A 15,999-nucleotide genomic window follows, 5' to 3' on the forward strand; every position below is an offset into this window, starting at 1 on the left:
AGTGTTTGGATCGGATCCGTTGATTAAAGGTAAATTAAAAAGATTCTGTACAGTAGGCTGGCCTCAATATCAGCTAGAGGACCAGGAAAGGTGGCCACTGGAGGGATCACTTAATTATAATACGATCCTTCAATTGCTTTTGTTTTGTCAGCGTACGGGTAAATGGAATGAACATATGTATGTACAGTTGTTTATGTTGTTAAGAGATAGATCAGATCTTTTGCAAAAGTGTAATTTGACTCCGACAGGTTCGGTAGTAACTATTGTTAGTCCTCAGAACCCTCCCCCGGTTGTAATGGCAGAGTCGGTGTCCCCTTCGGCTCCAATACCCCCACCAAAGATAGGTGCCTTTTAACCCAGTGGACCTAGCAGCTTTTAAGGCACAGGCAGGGGAATTCTCTACGAATCCAAGCAAGTTTATCTCAGTCTTTGAAGGGTGTCTGGCTAGCCATAAGCCTGACTGGGATGACTGTAATGTCCTTATGCGGACCCTGCTGTCTGAGGTGGAGCGTAATCAGGTTGTGTCTAAGGCACGAGAGGAGGCACAGCTTAGACATGAGGCAAACGCAGCAAACGTTCCTGTTGCTGCAGTTCAGGTCCCTACAGCAGACCCCCGGTGGAATCCCAACATGCCGGCAGATCTCACCTGTCTCACTGTATACAAGGAGCTCCTATTACATGGTCTCCGACACTCAGCTGTCCGACATAACAATTGGGCTAAGCCGTATGAGCTAGTACAGGAGCCAAAAGAGAGTCCGGTTGCTTTTCTGCAGCGTATTCGGGATACTATCAGGCAACTACTAATGCAAACCCCGATGATCAGGCTACTGAGGCAATTATGAAGGGTATCTTTACCAGCCGTGCCGCCCCTGATATTAAAAGGAAACTGCAGAAAAAGGAGGATTTGATGGGCATGATAATGGCACAGATTTTGGAAACTGCAAACAGGGCTTATAGCCTTAGGGAGGGAGAAAAGGAAAAGAGGCAAGTGAAAATGATGGTTGCAGCAGTACAGGCTGGTGGCAGGGGAAGATTTCAGGAAGGTGGAAGGGGCCGGGGAATGAGAGGACGTGGACGTGGGCGCCCTGGCTCACAGGAAAGGTGTCTGGGTCGCAACCAGTGTGCCATATGCCGAAAGGAGGGACATTGGAAAAATGAATGCTCCAAAAGGGAATGTACCCCTATGATGGCAGCAGAGGATCAAGAAGAGTGGTGTCAGGGGAGACGGACTATCCTGCCCCCGGAACCCCGAGTAAAAATGCGGGTGGGAGATTCAGACATAGACTTTTTAATAGACTCTGGAGCTGCACGAACTGCTGTAAACCAACCCCTGCAGCTGCCTAGTCAGAGTCCCTCACCGTGGTGGGAGCCACAGGGAAAGGAACTAAGTGCCCAGTATATGCCCCAGTGGAGTGTGCTTTGGGAAACAAAACTCTATCTCACAGACTGGTTTACCTCCCCGATTGTCCAACGCCACTATTAGGACGGGATCTGCTTTGTTGCTTAGGTGCCACCCTGCATTTCACTCAAGATGAAATAACCCTCACCTTACCTCCAGAGAATGCCTGGATAATGACACTTGCAATTGAGCCCTCAGCCATGCAAGCCCCAGAGTGGACTCACTGGGAGAAGCGGGTTTTTCCTCTGGTATGGGCATCAGGGATCCCAGGAAAGGCAGCCCATCATACTCCTATTACTGTTCAGCTCTTGCCAGGAGAAGGTCCAGTGCGAATCAAGCAGTATCCGATCAAAAGAGAAGCCAGAGAGGGATTGCAGGAAACTATAGACCAGTTCCTAAAGTGTGGGGTACTTAGAGAATGCCAGTCAGCTTGGAACACTCCTATCTTGCCTGTACAAAAGCCCAATGGCACATACCGGCTGGTCCAGGACCTGAGAGCAGTTAATGAGTGGGTTAAGACTCTGCACCCCCTTGTTCCAAATCCGTATACACTGTTGGCCTCTATAGGGGGGCAGTACACCCATTTTTCAGTCCTGGATTTAAAGGATGCTTTCTTCACGATTCCAGTTGACCTCCAGCCTCAGGAGATTTTCTCCTTCGAGTGGGAGGACAGAAGGAGGGTTAGAAAGCAGCTTTGCTGGACAGTGCTGGCTCAGGGATTTAAAAATTCCCCCATCCTTTTCAGCCAGGCCCTGGCTAGAGACTTGGAGGAGTGGGACAATGAGGACAAAGTCCTCCTCTTGCAATATGTGGATGACTTGTTAATTGCTGCAGTGGGTCTAACCTCTTGCCTTAAAGCCACTGTGAGCCTCCTGAACTTCGTTGGACTTCAAGGATATTGAGTAGCACTGAGTAAGGCTCAGATTGCTCCCCCAGTGGATGGAATCTGACAACGGAACACACTTCACATCCCAAGTCGTTCAGAAGATATCGGATGCTCTACAGATCCCCTGGAAGCTTCACACGCCATGGCGACCGCAGGCCAGTGGGGTAGTGGAGCGTACAAATCAGACGCTTAAGCGGCACCTCTCAAAGGTTTGCCAAGAGGCTTCCCTTAAGTGGCCTGATGCTTTGCCCCTTGTTCTGCTCTGCATTCGCGCTCTCCCTAAGGGCAGGTTAGGGCTCAGTCCCTTCGAGATTATGTTTGGAAGGGCATGGCCTATGAATGGTACACCGGTTCTGGCAGGGGAGTGGGAAATGGGGTGTGGCTTCTTATCTCAGTACATGTGCTCTCTGTCTGCTGTTCTCTGTTCTCTCCACAGGTATACCAAAGATTTGCAGCCTCTCCCGCTGGATGCCCTGATCCACTCCTTGCAGCCAGGTGATTCCGTACTCGTCCGGACCTGGAAGGACGAGCCTCTCCAAGAGAAGTGGAAGGGACCCTACACCGTCCTGCTGGTCTCCCATACAGCAGCAAAGGTTGAGGGACACAAAAACTGGATTCATCACTCTCGTCTGAAAGCAGTGCCTGCTCCTGAACGGTGGACCGTCCAGCCTGCAGAGAAGACTGCCAGCGACGATTTGAGACTTAAGCTGTTATTCAGACGACAATAGTGTCTGCTGGGAATGCCCTGTGATCTCTTTGGACAGTCACAGCGCACTCCCCGCGAGACTTCTGAGCGTTGGTTGTGTTTGTTTTCACAGGACCGGCCTAACCTGGTGGCCTGGTCCCTTTTGTTTTTAATCTGCTTACTATTGGTAATTGTTATTTTGTGGGTATTTGGGGAATTGTGATTGTTAGGCCCTAGGATCACCTGCCCAATATGAGTTCAGATCCAGGGTCTGCCATAGTGGTGCTCTTTGCCATAGGGACACTCCTCTTGTTAACTCCCGTTTCCCCCCCCAGGCACATGCAGGATGGAAAGGAATCCCTACTAACTTAGAGACAAACACATATGTGTCCCTGAAGATTTGCTTTGCCCAAGAGTTTAACCTCTCCAACTGCTGGGTATGCTCCCAAATCCCGCACCATGCTGCAGGGTTATCCTGGAGGGTGGTTCCCCAGAATTGGTCAGATATCTGTTGGGGATGGTTCAGTAGGGGGAAAAATGCCTCAGGTACCCCCTTGTCACAGAACTGTACCATTGAGTCCCAGTATGCATTAAGGGATGACCCCTGGAAGCCGCAGGCCAACTCAACATATATCCCTTCCCCTATTAGGTTACGGCCAGTAGCCCCTGGGTTGGTGTGCTATCGACGGTTTAAGTCCAGCAATCACACCTGGTTTGCTGGGAATAGCACCTGTCAGTATTATTTATCCCCTGACAGTGATGTTTCCATCCCTGTCTATGTTCACGGCAAATCCGACTCTACTGCCCGGTTCGGATCATTTAATGACAGACAAGTAAATAGGTGGAGTAGCGGTTATAATGGCTTGGTAGGGAATGGCCACTCCTTTTATATTTGCGGTACCTCTGCCTATAAGTGGCTACCGCATCAGTGGTATGGAAGCTGCTATCTAGGATATCTTGCCCCTCCCCTTCGTGTCCTCCCTAAACTGCCCCCTGGCCGCGCCAAGCAGCGTAGATCTTTGTATGCCACCCCAGAGCCCATTACAGAAGGAGACAGATTGGGTATGATCTTTCTCCCATCCTATGGGGTAGGACGACAGGCTCAATTTTATCGTAGGCTCTCTGTGTTTCTCACCAAGTATGCCAATGAGACCTTGGCCATAGAGAAAAGCCTTAACTCAGAGCTTTACCAGCTCCGGTTGCTGTCCCTGCAAAATAGACAGGCCTTAGATTATGTTTTAGCCTCCCAGGGCGGGGTGTGTGTCCTTATTGGGAGTGAATGTTGTACTTATGTCCCAGAAAGCTCACAGGACATTAACAAGCACGTCCTGTCAGCCGAACAGGATTTTGAGCAGTGGAAGGCTCAGGAAAGAGAACCCACAGTTTTTGATTCCCTTCGGAGTTGGTTGCCTAACCTGGGAGGACTGGGAAATAGCCTTGTGCATCTCCTCCTTACAGGTGTGGTACTGTGCTTGGTCACCCTCCTCCTGATTGCTTGTTTTAAATTGCTTTTCCGTAAGCTGTGTGCCCCCCGTTCCCCAGAAATCCCAGCATACTCTCTCATTGAGAACCCCAGCTCCATGGCACTCAATCGTATTTTGTCTACAGAATATGAGAAAACTCAGCCAAAAACTTGTTGAGTATTCTCAAAGGAGGGAACTGTTGGGGTTACTATGCCTGCCTGAGTCAGAGTTCTTCCATGTTTAAACTCTGTCCTTCCATGTTTAACTCTAATCGACCTTAACAACCAAGGACAGGAATTGGAATGTGTAAATAGCTAGTTAGCAATTACGACCTTGCTCATTTCAGGTACCAAACAATAATGATGAGGTTTGCATGTTTCTAGCTGGGGAAGGGGTAATAAACTAAGGGTAAACAGGACCAAATAACTGTTTAGAGAGAAGTTACTAACAAGCTAGATTTATAGCCCTAGAATGATTTAGTTGCTTAAATGTATAAACAGGCCTTCGGTAGAGAGGGGAGGGGGAGTAGAGGGGGGATGGTAGAGAGGGGGAGAGAGGGGGGGCTTAGTTGTAAAATGTATAAAAAAGAGAGAAACTGTTTTTGCTGGTGTGCTCGATTTGAGACAACGAACCTCACTGTTGCTGTCCTCGGGCCCCTGTGCCGGCAACATCAGGTTTTGCATGATTTTGCCCGGGCTCAATGTCAGGTGAACCAGCCTCTAGTTACCCAGGTCATCCAGTTTATCCTTATGCCTACAAGAACCTACCTGTTACTGAAAACTTTACTGCAGTTGTAAACTTTAACTAGAAGCATCTCTTCCATAATTAGCTTCCCATAATGTGGCCAGCGAAAGAGCTAAAAACAAACACAAACATACAGTGAATTTTCAGAGTTTCTGCAGCACCTCACAGCCACAGGGGATCCCCACTAATTCTCAATTTGTCCCCATTCCCTAGGGCCTAGGGTTATTTTCCTCCTAACACTCACCCTCTAGTGAGAGATTCTGTAATAAACCCCTGGGTGAGTGAGAACATACACACCACTGGCTTCACCACCACAAGATTTTCTTTGGGGCAGAGCCTGAGATGCTCCTGGGACTCGAGCTGTTTGCCTCGTCTAGCTAAGCCCTCGGACATGGAGACCCCGTGTGTTCCAAGTGAGAGCTGGGACACCCACTGCCTCCCCCCCCTCACCCTTCCACTGGGCGTGAGGCCTGTCAAAGGACAGCTAGTGGGGGGCGGGGCTACAAAATAAAATTAACAACATTGCTAAAATAGAAATTGCAAAATAAGCCCAACTCCGTCCAGCAGCCAAGAGCAGAAAAGGAGAGGTGAGCCAATTGGAGGACGAGCCCGCGCACCTGGCCCCCAGCACTGCCCCAGGGCCCTGCAGTGCTAGGCATGGGCCAGGGGGGCAGAGGAGGGAGCCTGACTATTCTGGGCATGGGACATTCTCCCTGTTTAGGTCTCAAGTCTCCTGTTCCCATGGTTTTGCTGGAGGTCTAGTTGGAAGACACAGGGAAGTGAACCGGGACTTCTTTAGCCTTTTGGAAAGGGCTGGGTGCTGAGTGCTGAACAGAGCTTTCCTTCACACTGTTTATTCAGGCACTTGAATTAAACAGGCAATAACAAAACCAAATTCAGTTCAAAGTGTTTCAAATATTAGGCCTAAAGCTCCCTCTCTCTCCACCGCTTAGCTGTGCTTGCTTAGTGTCTCGGATTTCATAAGCCTTCCAGCTCTCAGTCAGCCCTGGAGTCTACCAGGGGGTGAGACCTGAACTCCCAATGTAAAAACAAGCAGAATCCCCCCTTTGGCTGAAACTTCCCCCCCTTTAAACCCTAAAACAGAGTGTGCACCCATTTCCCCACCTCCCCTTGTCGGTCACCGTCACCCCGAACGTGCCCCAGGTCCCAGCAGTGACACTTCTGGGACTCAGCCCTGGGCAGGGCTTTCTGGCCGCTCCTGTCTATATTTAGCATTACTCCCTTCCGCATTTTCAGTTTCTTGATAACAAACACTGGAGAGGTGGGAGGGAAGTAATGTTCAGTACAAACAGGAGCAGCCAGAAAGCCCTGCCAAAGAACTCCAGCTGTACTGAGAACGCGGCCCAGGCCCCCGGGGGCTTTCCCGCTAAGTGCCACAGCGCAGCGCTGTTCTGGGCATGAGAGGGCAGCCCACACAGACAGGGCACGGCAACCTGTTCCCCAGCCTGGGGCCTGCTGCCCTGTGCGCCCTGCTTCCCTCTGTGGGCCCCCAGGACAATGCACAGCTTCTAAAGCAGCCGATTTCCTGCCACCCTCTGACGCTCTGGGGCCAGCTGGACTCCCCAGCCCGGGCAGGAGGCTGCGTTGCACCACTCCCCACACCTGACAGCCAGATTTGGGGCGCTTTCACCAGGGAGCCACAGCCTCCCGCAGAACCAGGGAAATGGGGAGTCGCTCTCACCATGAACAGGCCAACTCATGCGCTCAGCGAGCCTGCGCCAGCCACAGACTGAAAAGGCTCGCTGGGCCCATCCCTACTAGAGGTGTGTGGGCAGAGCCGGCGCCCCGCCTCCAGGCACCCCTCGCAGCACAGAGACCTGGGTGAGGAGAGGGTGGATCACTGGGGGCCAGAGCCGCCTCTGTGATCCCAGCTCTCCGGGCACTGGGCAGGTGGGTGTGAAACAACCCCCAAGAAAGGGAGAACCTGACCCTAAGGAGCCAGGCACCTTGGGCTGCCCCTGCCAAGGGCAGCTGTGCGGCCTGTAACATCCATGGACCTCACCTGCCGTTTCCCCTCCTCCTGACAACCCTCGCTCCCCATGCCCTCCCCCCAGCCATCCCTTCCCCCCCAGCCACCCCTTGCTCCCCATCTCCTCCCCCCCGGCCCTCACTCCCCATCCCCCCCAAGACACCTCTCACCCCCCATCTCCTCCCCCCCCAGACACCCCTCGCTCCCCATCTCCTCCCCCCCAGCCATCCCTCACAATTAACCAGCCCCGCAGCCCAAGCCCCAAGAGCTGAAGCCAGCCAACAGGGTCAGCTGCAGGCGCCTTATTGCAGTGTAGACAGAACCTACAAGGCCTAACTACCTATGAAAATCTGGCCCTGGGGTACTAGAAACCCTGTGCTTATCGAAGTCAGCGGGTGCTTCCCTCCACACCTTCCTCCAAGAGTCACCATGTCAGCGTTAATGACCGTGCTGTGAACCTGCAGGGAGGAGGACACGTTCCTTCCTTCACACCACTCCAACGGCCCAGTGAGACAGCAACACCCCTCAGACAGTCCCCCTTGCTTCAGCTTGCAAGTAGCACTGGTCTCTGGGGGTGCGTCTGCCGGGGGACACAGCAGCCGGGCTGGCAGGGCTGGAGCTGGCGCATTGCGGTTCTGGCACAGGCTCGGGCTGACCCCCTGAATTCAAACCACCCGACCCCAAGCTCGGGTGGGCTAGAGAGCCTGAGCAGCCACGGGGGCCACAACAGCCACACTGTTGGGTGTAGCAGGCTAGCCCAGAGCTAGAGTCATCAGCAGACTCAGCCACGGGAGAGTCAGGCTCAAGTGCTGCTCCACACCCCGAGGAAAAGCTCGGTGTAGTTCAAAACCTTGTCTGTCTCACCAACAGGAGTCGGCCCAATAGATTTTTGTATTACCTCCCGCTCCCCTTTATCTCTCTGATATCCTGCGACCAACACAGCATGCCCCAAATCGGGCCCAGTAAGGACTCAAACCTACGTCTCCCACATCCCAGGTGGGTGGCCAAACCAGTGGGCTGTTGGCTACACCCACAGCTGTGTTTTGTGCCAGGCCCAATCCAGGAGCCATGCTCTGAGCACACCCACGGGCACTGGAATCCCACCTGGGCTCAGACATGAGCTAGGACGCTAGTTAGCTATGGGGCAGTATCAGACTGTGCACATGTCACCGGGGGAAGTGCAGCCATCTCAGCGATTCGAGGTGCCTAAAGGGCGAGGCAGCAGCTGACCAGGCACTTAAAGAGGCAGTTAGGCACTGAAATCCTCTTTATGAATCCAGCCCTAGCTCCCTCAGACTTCCCAGGCATGAATCATTCTTCCCCGCCACATGAGGCCAGAGAAAGAATCCCCCCTCCCCGAGACTGCTGGGGAGGCCAGATTAAGCTATGCTTTGACATAACCACTGGGCTACGTTTTCCCAGACTTCCGGAGGAGCTGGAGTAACAAGGTTAATATTTAATAGCTTTTGCTTTCGATTTCAATTTCTTTATGTTGAATTCCTAGAGCGAACCTTCCATGGTTAGTCTGTTGTGGACAATCCTGACTGACACCCTGTCCACTGGCTGAAGGGAGGTATTGAGGGGGTGTCATTGCTGGTCATGGACAGAGTGAGCAAAATAACCATCACAGAATCTTAAGCAGGGAACAAATCCCCTCTCCCTGAGTCATGCCTGCCAGACCAGGAGTCTGAGGGTGAGTCTACACTGCAATGAAACACCTCAGCTAGCCTGTATCAGCTGACACAGGCTCACGGGGCTTGGGCTACCGGGCTGTAAAACTGCAGTGTAGCCAACTAGGCTCAGGCTGTAGCCCAGGCTCTGGAACTCCACGAGAGGGGACGGAGTTCTGTGAAAAGTGCAACAAATGGTTGGGCATATCAGCCAGGCACAGCTAGCCTACAACTCAACCACTGGGAGTTTATGGAAGGGCAGGTCACCTCCAACAACCCTCTGCTCACAGACAAGCTGCCAGAGTTCAGTCCAGTGGCGACAGTTCTATTCTGTTTTCCAGAACTAACGCAAAGGCACACGCCTCCCTACTGTCTGTATACTTCACTTTCCTCCTGGGGGAATTCTGTGTCCCGCATGCACGCAGAATGCATGTCCCCCACAGATTTCTTTGCTTCCCTGCAGAAAAAAGGCTTTCTAACAGGGAAGCAAAGAGAAGCCACAAGAGCAGTCATGCGCCCCTCCCCAGCAGCGTAGACATGGCGTTTCAGGCACTTGGAGCAGCCAGTGGAGAGGTAAATCACCATGGTGGGAGGGAGGCTGGGGATGCCTTGGCCAGTGGCTCCCACCCTGCACTGGGCTCAGCTGCTAGTCCTGGCTCGGCTGGGGAGGATGGGACTTCCTCTTCCCCTGCAAGGGGCAGCTGGGCTCAGGACAGACCTACCCCGGAAACTTCCCAGGGCTGCAGGAAGCTCTGCACCCCCTCACACACACACACACACACTTCCTGCACCCATTGCTCCTCAGCCACAAGGGGAGGGGTAATGATATTGGGAGCTGCTCAGACCCCTCTGCCAAGCCTCACCCCCCTGCACCAAGAACCTCTCACCAAGCCCCCCAAACCCTCACCACACCAAGCCTCACCCCCTGCATCCAGACCCCTGCCAATCCCTTCCCCCCTGCATCTGGACCTCCACCCCTGCACTGAGACCCCCACCCCGATGAGTCTCACCCCCCTACGCCTGGACTACCCCAACAAGTCCCCGCAACTCGACCCTTATTCCACTGAGCCACAACATAGCTGCACCTGAACCCCCACCCCATCAAGCCCCACTCCCCCAGTACCCAGACCTCCCCACCAAGCCCCATTCTACCCTCACTCAGACACCCCTGCTGACCACAACCACCTTCACCTGCATCCTCCTGCAGAGTCCCCCACATTGCCCCTGCATCTGGAACCACTCAATGAGCCCCTGTGCATCCAGATCCCCCACACACACAGACCCCCCACTGAGCTGCCCACACCCCATACAGAACCCTCTCACCCCACACCTGGATCTCCCCACACTAAGCCCCTCCATGCTTGGATCCTGTCAGGCAGAACCTACTTGCCCCACACCTGGTGCATCTGGCACGGAGGGACAGGGCCCTGGGGTATTTCTGGGGCAGGCCTGGCCCTTGTGCTGGGTCGGATGCAGCCTCACCACCGAGTCCCTGTCCCGGGGGAGAAAGAGGGGAGGAGATGCAGGGTGATCTCCCACCTCTGTGCAGACAGTGGCCTGTGCTCCCCACTGCCATGCTGGAGCCTCCACATTTATTTATTGACAAATAAAATTTGCAGAATTTTAAGATATTGTGCACAGAAATTTATTTTTCTTTGGCACAGAATTCCCTCAGGAGAATTCACTTCCTGGCCGAGACTCTTGTGTAGTTCTGCTATGCTCCTTCAACCAGCGGCAGTGGTCCACCCCAGAAGTCTGGGGTGAACTGATTTCTCTATTTATAGCTTCTAAGTGACTTGGGATCTTTTCTCTGGAAACGCCATTGCTTTAGAACAGCAGCTGGGCTGGTGCTGAGTTTGAGAAGCTGCACCTCTTTGCCAAGCCCACAACATTCTTTTGTGTCTGGTCATTTTCTTTTACAAAAATCCTTTGAATGATAACTGACACCCCCACCCCCGCAACCCCATCTCTACCCTGCTCCAGGACTCCCCGGGCCTGAGATTGCAATGAGGGGCCTAAGGACTGACTGGAGCTGAACCCTTCTCAGCCATTTGCTTCATTTCCGAGCCCCAAGACAGCAGGACCGAGTCAGGCTTCTTATGGATCTAGCTCATCTGGTCACCCAAGAACAGCCCTCAGGGCGAGCCTGGGCAGGGCTTCACCCAGGATGTGAAGAGACAGCACAGCCCAGCCCCACTCACTGCTGTCCCATGCTCCCTTACCTCTCCGAAGACAGCTTCCTGGCCACAGCGAACCTTCTTCGTCTTCTGAGTAAACCCTGGGGAACAACACACACAGAATGTTAAGACAATGGTCAGATGCAGGGGTTCCTCCTCCTGGTTCTGGGCCCCGACTGCCTGGAAAGACAAAATCTGCCAGCTGGGAGGCCAGAACATCTAGCTATGCCAAATCTATGCCTAATTCATTAAGGGCCCAATGCTGGACGTTAGGGTGCTCAGCACATCTCAGGACTGGGTCTCGTTCATTTCAGCTTTCCCAGGCTGCAGCAAGTGGGTACTGGCTAGTGTGTGGGGACCCAGGGACTCTGCTGGAGCTGCAGCTCCCCTCCTCCATCTCCCAGCAAAGGGAACCATGGCAGATTCGTTACCAGGGGTGTTTCCCTGCCATCACCTCCCTTCAGAACTAAGCTGATCCTGATCACTCCCACCTGGTCCCTGGGCCCCCGCAGCCCATATTAAGTGAGCTCCCCAATGGTGCTGCTGTGCAGCAAAGCCCATAGATGAGACACAGGATCCATTGGCTCCCCTGGTGCACCAGGAGTCCATTATGATGTAGGCCTACAGAATTGCCTGCAGAGAGAGAGGGCGAATGCTGGGACTGGCACAAGACGGGCTGCAGAGAACAAGTCATGAGGCACAGGCAGGGCTTCAATTCACCTGGATATTTTCAAATCCGCAGGGCAGAAGCCCCGAGCTCCAGCACCCCCCATAGGCCAAATGCCCTCAGCCCCAGGGCTGCAGGAAATACTGTATGAGAATTTAAGCGCTGGGCACAGGACTTGTCTGCGCTAATGAAGTCAATGTAAGTTAAGTCGGTGTACAGCCTCTGCAGTAAATACAGTGGTACTTCACGTCCCCATTACCCTCCTTCTTTTCCATCCTTGCCAGGAGCTTTCACGAGTGAAGTGGGGCATTGTGGGGTACTGACAGCTGGAGCCCTGGGGCTGACAGCCTCAGCTATAGGCACGGGGCTCAGATCTGCCGCTCCCCCAGCTGTCAGGCAGGTGCAGGCTCACAGCTGGCCTCCCTTCCCCAGCCCTGTGCTAGCAGTGTGAGCTGTGAGCCAGCATGGGCTCATTTCACAGCAGGGAGCCTACCAGCAGTGAAATTGACATTCTTGTCAGTTTCATAGCTGCTGTTATTTCACATCAGGGCTCTGGCTCCAGCTGCCAGCCTGTAGGGGGCTCACAGCTGGAGCCCCCTGCCCACCTCAGGGCTGACTGCCAACAGCCAGTGGAAGTAATGCAGTGTCTATACTGACACTGTGTTGCCCTAATCACATCAACCATAGTGCTGTGCCTCTCACCATAGGTCGGTGTAGCGGGGGCCTTAGGTCGGCAGAGGCAGCATTGAGGTGTGGACACTGACGTAAGCAGCCTTATGTCGACCTAACTCTGCAGCAGGGCAGAGGGATACAGCCTGCTGGAAGGGGGAAGAAAGTGGCGGGGGGCTGAGGCAGGGAGATGAGACCGGCTGGGAGAGGGAAGAAAGGGGGGCTGGCAGGGAGATGAGACCTGCTGGGAGGGGGGGCAAGGCTGTAAGGGGATGAGACCTGCTGGGGGAAGGGTGCAGGCTGCTGTCAGCGACACGCCCTGCCAGGGAAGTGGATACGGGCTGTTGCAGGGAGATGGTGTGCTGGCTCCTCTCCTCTCTGGCTGAACCACTGCCGGGGGCTGTATAGCGCCGAAGCCAGTTGGGAGAAAACAGCACAATCTGCAGAATCTCTCACCCCGAGCCCAGCAGCGCCCAAACTAACGCTGAGTCCAAGGCGCTGGCACGGAACAGAAAAGAAGCAAGATCCCTGCCCAAAGCGCCAGCCATGGTACAAAGGGCCCCTCACCAAACCCCGGGCTGCTGGCGCTCAGCGGCAGGTGGGATTGAGACCCAGAGCAGTGAGGAGACAGCCTGGGAGCACGAGGCTCTGGGAGAGGAGAGGGAACCAGGCAGTGCAGCACCCTGGGCAGAGGGCAGAAGATAGAAACTGGCCAGGCCCCGTCATAGACCTCTGCACATCGGCTACCGACCCCACTGCACACTGGCTCCCGGGGGCCTCCCCCCCGCACGGACCAACATCCTCCCCTTTCCCCCCCCCCCCCCGCACACCGGGCACCCCACTGGCTACCAACTCCCCCTGCGCACCAGCACCCAGCCCCCCCGGCTACCAACCCCCCCCCCCGCGTCCTGGCACCCAGCCCCCCCGGCTACCAACCCCCCCCCCCGCGTCCTGGCACCCAGCCCCCCTACCACCTCCCCACCCTGCGCACCGGCACCCAGCCCCCCCCCCACGGCTACCAACCCCCAAGTGCCCCGGCACCCAGACCCCCCGCCCAGCCACCAATCCTCCCTGTGGACCGGCACCCAGACCCCACATCTACCAACCCCCCCGCGCACCGGCACCCAGCCCCCCCCCCACGGCTACCAACCCTCCCCCCCGCGTCCTGGCACCCAGCCCCCCCGGCTACCAACCCCCCCCCCCCGCGTCCTGGCACCCAGCCTCCCTATCTCCCCCCCACCCTGCACACCGGCACCCAGACTCCCTCCCCCGGCTACCAACCCCCAAGTGCCCCGGCACCCAGACCCCCCGCCCAGCCACCAATCCTCCCTCTGGACCGGCCCCCAGACCCCACATCTACCAACCCCACCGCGCACCGGCCCCCAGACCCCCGGACCCGGCTCGCTTGCGCCCCGCGCGGGGCTCTGTCCGCACGACCCCCGCGTCGCACCTCGGAAGCTGAGCTGCACCTGCCGCTCCCCGGTCCCAGGCAGCTGGGTGACCCGCTTCACGCTGACACTCAGCGCCATGCTGCTGCCGCCGGCCCCAGCCCCGGCCCTGACCCCGGCCCGCTACTGTGCTGCGCTGCGCCCGGCCGGTCCCGGCTCGGTCCCTCTGACTCACCGCCGGGACGCGCCCAGCAGGTTGCGCCGCCTGCTCCCCACCCGGAAAGTACACATGGCCCTGCCCTGCCTGCCCCTCGCCCGCGGCCACCTGCCCCTGGCAGCCTGCACTCACCCCAGCTGCCCCTCGCCCTCCAGCACCCCTGCACTCACCCCAGCTGCCCCTCGCCCCCCCGCACCCCTGCACTCACCCCGGCTGCCCCTCGTCCAAGGCCACCTGCCCCTTGCCCCCCGCAGCCCAGTACCCCTGCACTCACCCACCCTGGCACCCCAACTCTCACCCCTTGCACCCCTGAACTCACTGTGGCTCCCCACTCTCACCTCAGCTCCTTGCACTCACCCCAGCTCCCTGCACACACCCCCAGCACCTCCGCACTCCAACATTCACCCCAGTACCCTGCACGCTCCCCTACACCCTGCACTCCCACACTCACTCTGGCATGCCAACACTTACCCCCACTCACCCCGGGCAGCCCCCCCCCCCAACACTCCCCCCACCCTAGGGCAGATCTTGTAGAAAAACATTTTGAATGAAAAATTGACAGTGATGGAGAATCCACCATGACACTTGATAAATTGTTCCAATGGTTAGTTACTCCGACTGTTAAAAATGTACACCTTATTTCTAGTCTGAATGTGTCTAGTTTCAATTTCCAGCCATTGGACCGGGTTAGACCTTTCTCTGCTGGATTAAAGAGCCCATTATTAAATATTTGTTCCCTTCTCTTTGTTAAGTTAAAATGTAAGCGGGGGAATGGTCCCGCTATTGTGGGGAACTTTCCTGGCTTCTGCACTACCCCGGTGAAGTGGGCTAGCGAAAAGATCCGAGTCCTCGCTCCCACTTCCTTTACCCAGAGGCCTCCCTGCCCTTGAGGACTCCCCTTCCACTCTCCTGTCTGGCAGAGTCCTCGTAAACCCCGACAAGGCTGGGCCCAGGATTCCTGGGGGTCTCGACCCCCAACCCTGCTGTGGTCACCCAGGACAGAAGCTAGGGTGTCCCTACTGACCCACTGATCATTTCATACAAATTAAAGCAAATACAAGTTGTTTAATTAACAATTAATTTTAAAAAAGAATAAGGAAAAATGGGAAAGGTTAAAGGAAAACACATCACCCCGCTCTGTGGCAGGGAACATTACAAACAGTGTCTCTGGAACGTCAGGGCAGTTCACAGTCTGTTTCTTGTAGGTCCCAGGCTCCTTCTCAGGCCCCGGCTGTGCTGCAGAGACGCTGTGGGTTGGACACTTGCTCTGGTGGTGGCCACACGCTCTCAGGCTCTAGGTGGCAGGACCCTTTTTTCCAGCGTCGCCCCCGCCCAGTCGGGGTTATGATCCCCCTGCAAGTCTGGCCTGCAAGGCCTCTTGGCTGAGGCGTCTCCCTGTGCTGGGCCCACTGCCCAGGGTCCCCCTCACTCTCCCCAGCTGCTCACCGCACTCGGACTGCACACGGCTCCGACTGCCCCAGCCCCAGCTCCGGACTGCTCCAGCCCCGGCTCCAGCTCCACTCTGCCTCAGCACGGCTGCTGCTGCTGCTCTGCCTTCAGCTCCCTGGGCTGCATCTCTGGCCCCTCTGGCTCTGGTTGCTGCAGCTCTGCTCTCTCTGGGCTGTGCTCTGGCTTTGGGGCTGCAGCTCTGCCCCCAGCTCAGCTCGGGCCCCTGCTCTCTCCTTAGCTTGGCCCCACTCTGTCTGACTCAGGCCATTCCAGTTCACACTGAGGACGGGACCCCCCTCTGGCCTCCTGACTCCCTGATTAGCCTGCCCGCCCTGTCAATCAGGCTGATCTGGAGCATTGGCCTCTCCCCATTGTTCCTGGGGACTGTCAGTCTCAGGCTCCTGATTTGCCATCGACCCTTCCCCTTTTAGTGCTGGGAGCAGCCAACAAAACACCCCCACTGAATGTTAGTAAGGGGGCAACAGTCCCCTTACAAAAAGATTGAGCTCTTTGAGTCTATTACTATAAGGCAGGTTTCTAATCCCTTAATCATTCCCATGGCTCTTCTCTGAACCGTCTCCAATTTATCAACATC

The 15,999-nt window shown here is 55.6% G+C and overlaps 1 protein-coding gene across 2 annotated transcripts in view; it reads right to left on the reverse strand.

The window, feature by feature from the left end:
• Positions 1-15,999, reverse strand: part of LOC101948544 (fer-1-like protein 4) — a 138,246-nt gene that overhangs the window by 97,212 nt on the left and 25,035 nt on the right. Inside the window, exons 1-3 of one of the 2 annotated variants that reach the window (XM_042854944.2) lie at positions 13,801-13,978; positions 11,060-11,115; positions 5,201-5,289 (exon numbers count right to left, since the gene is read on the reverse strand). In XM_042854944.2, coding sequence (XP_042710878.2) covers positions 5,201-5,289; positions 11,060-11,115; positions 13,801-13,879 — 224 coding nt within the window. In that variant the 5' untranslated portion in view covers positions 13,880-13,978. Of the gene's footprint in view, positions 1-5,200; positions 5,290-11,059; positions 11,116-13,800; positions 13,979-15,999 lie in introns of those variants that run through there. The other variant, XM_024111627.3, reaches the window with a different exon arrangement.

This window comes from Chrysemys picta, chromosome 13, assembly GCF_011386835.1.
Source record: "Chrysemys picta bellii isolate R12L10 chromosome 13, ASM1138683v2, whole genome shotgun sequence".
Lineage (NCBI taxonomy): Eukaryota > Metazoa > Chordata > Testudines > Emydidae > Chrysemys > Chrysemys picta.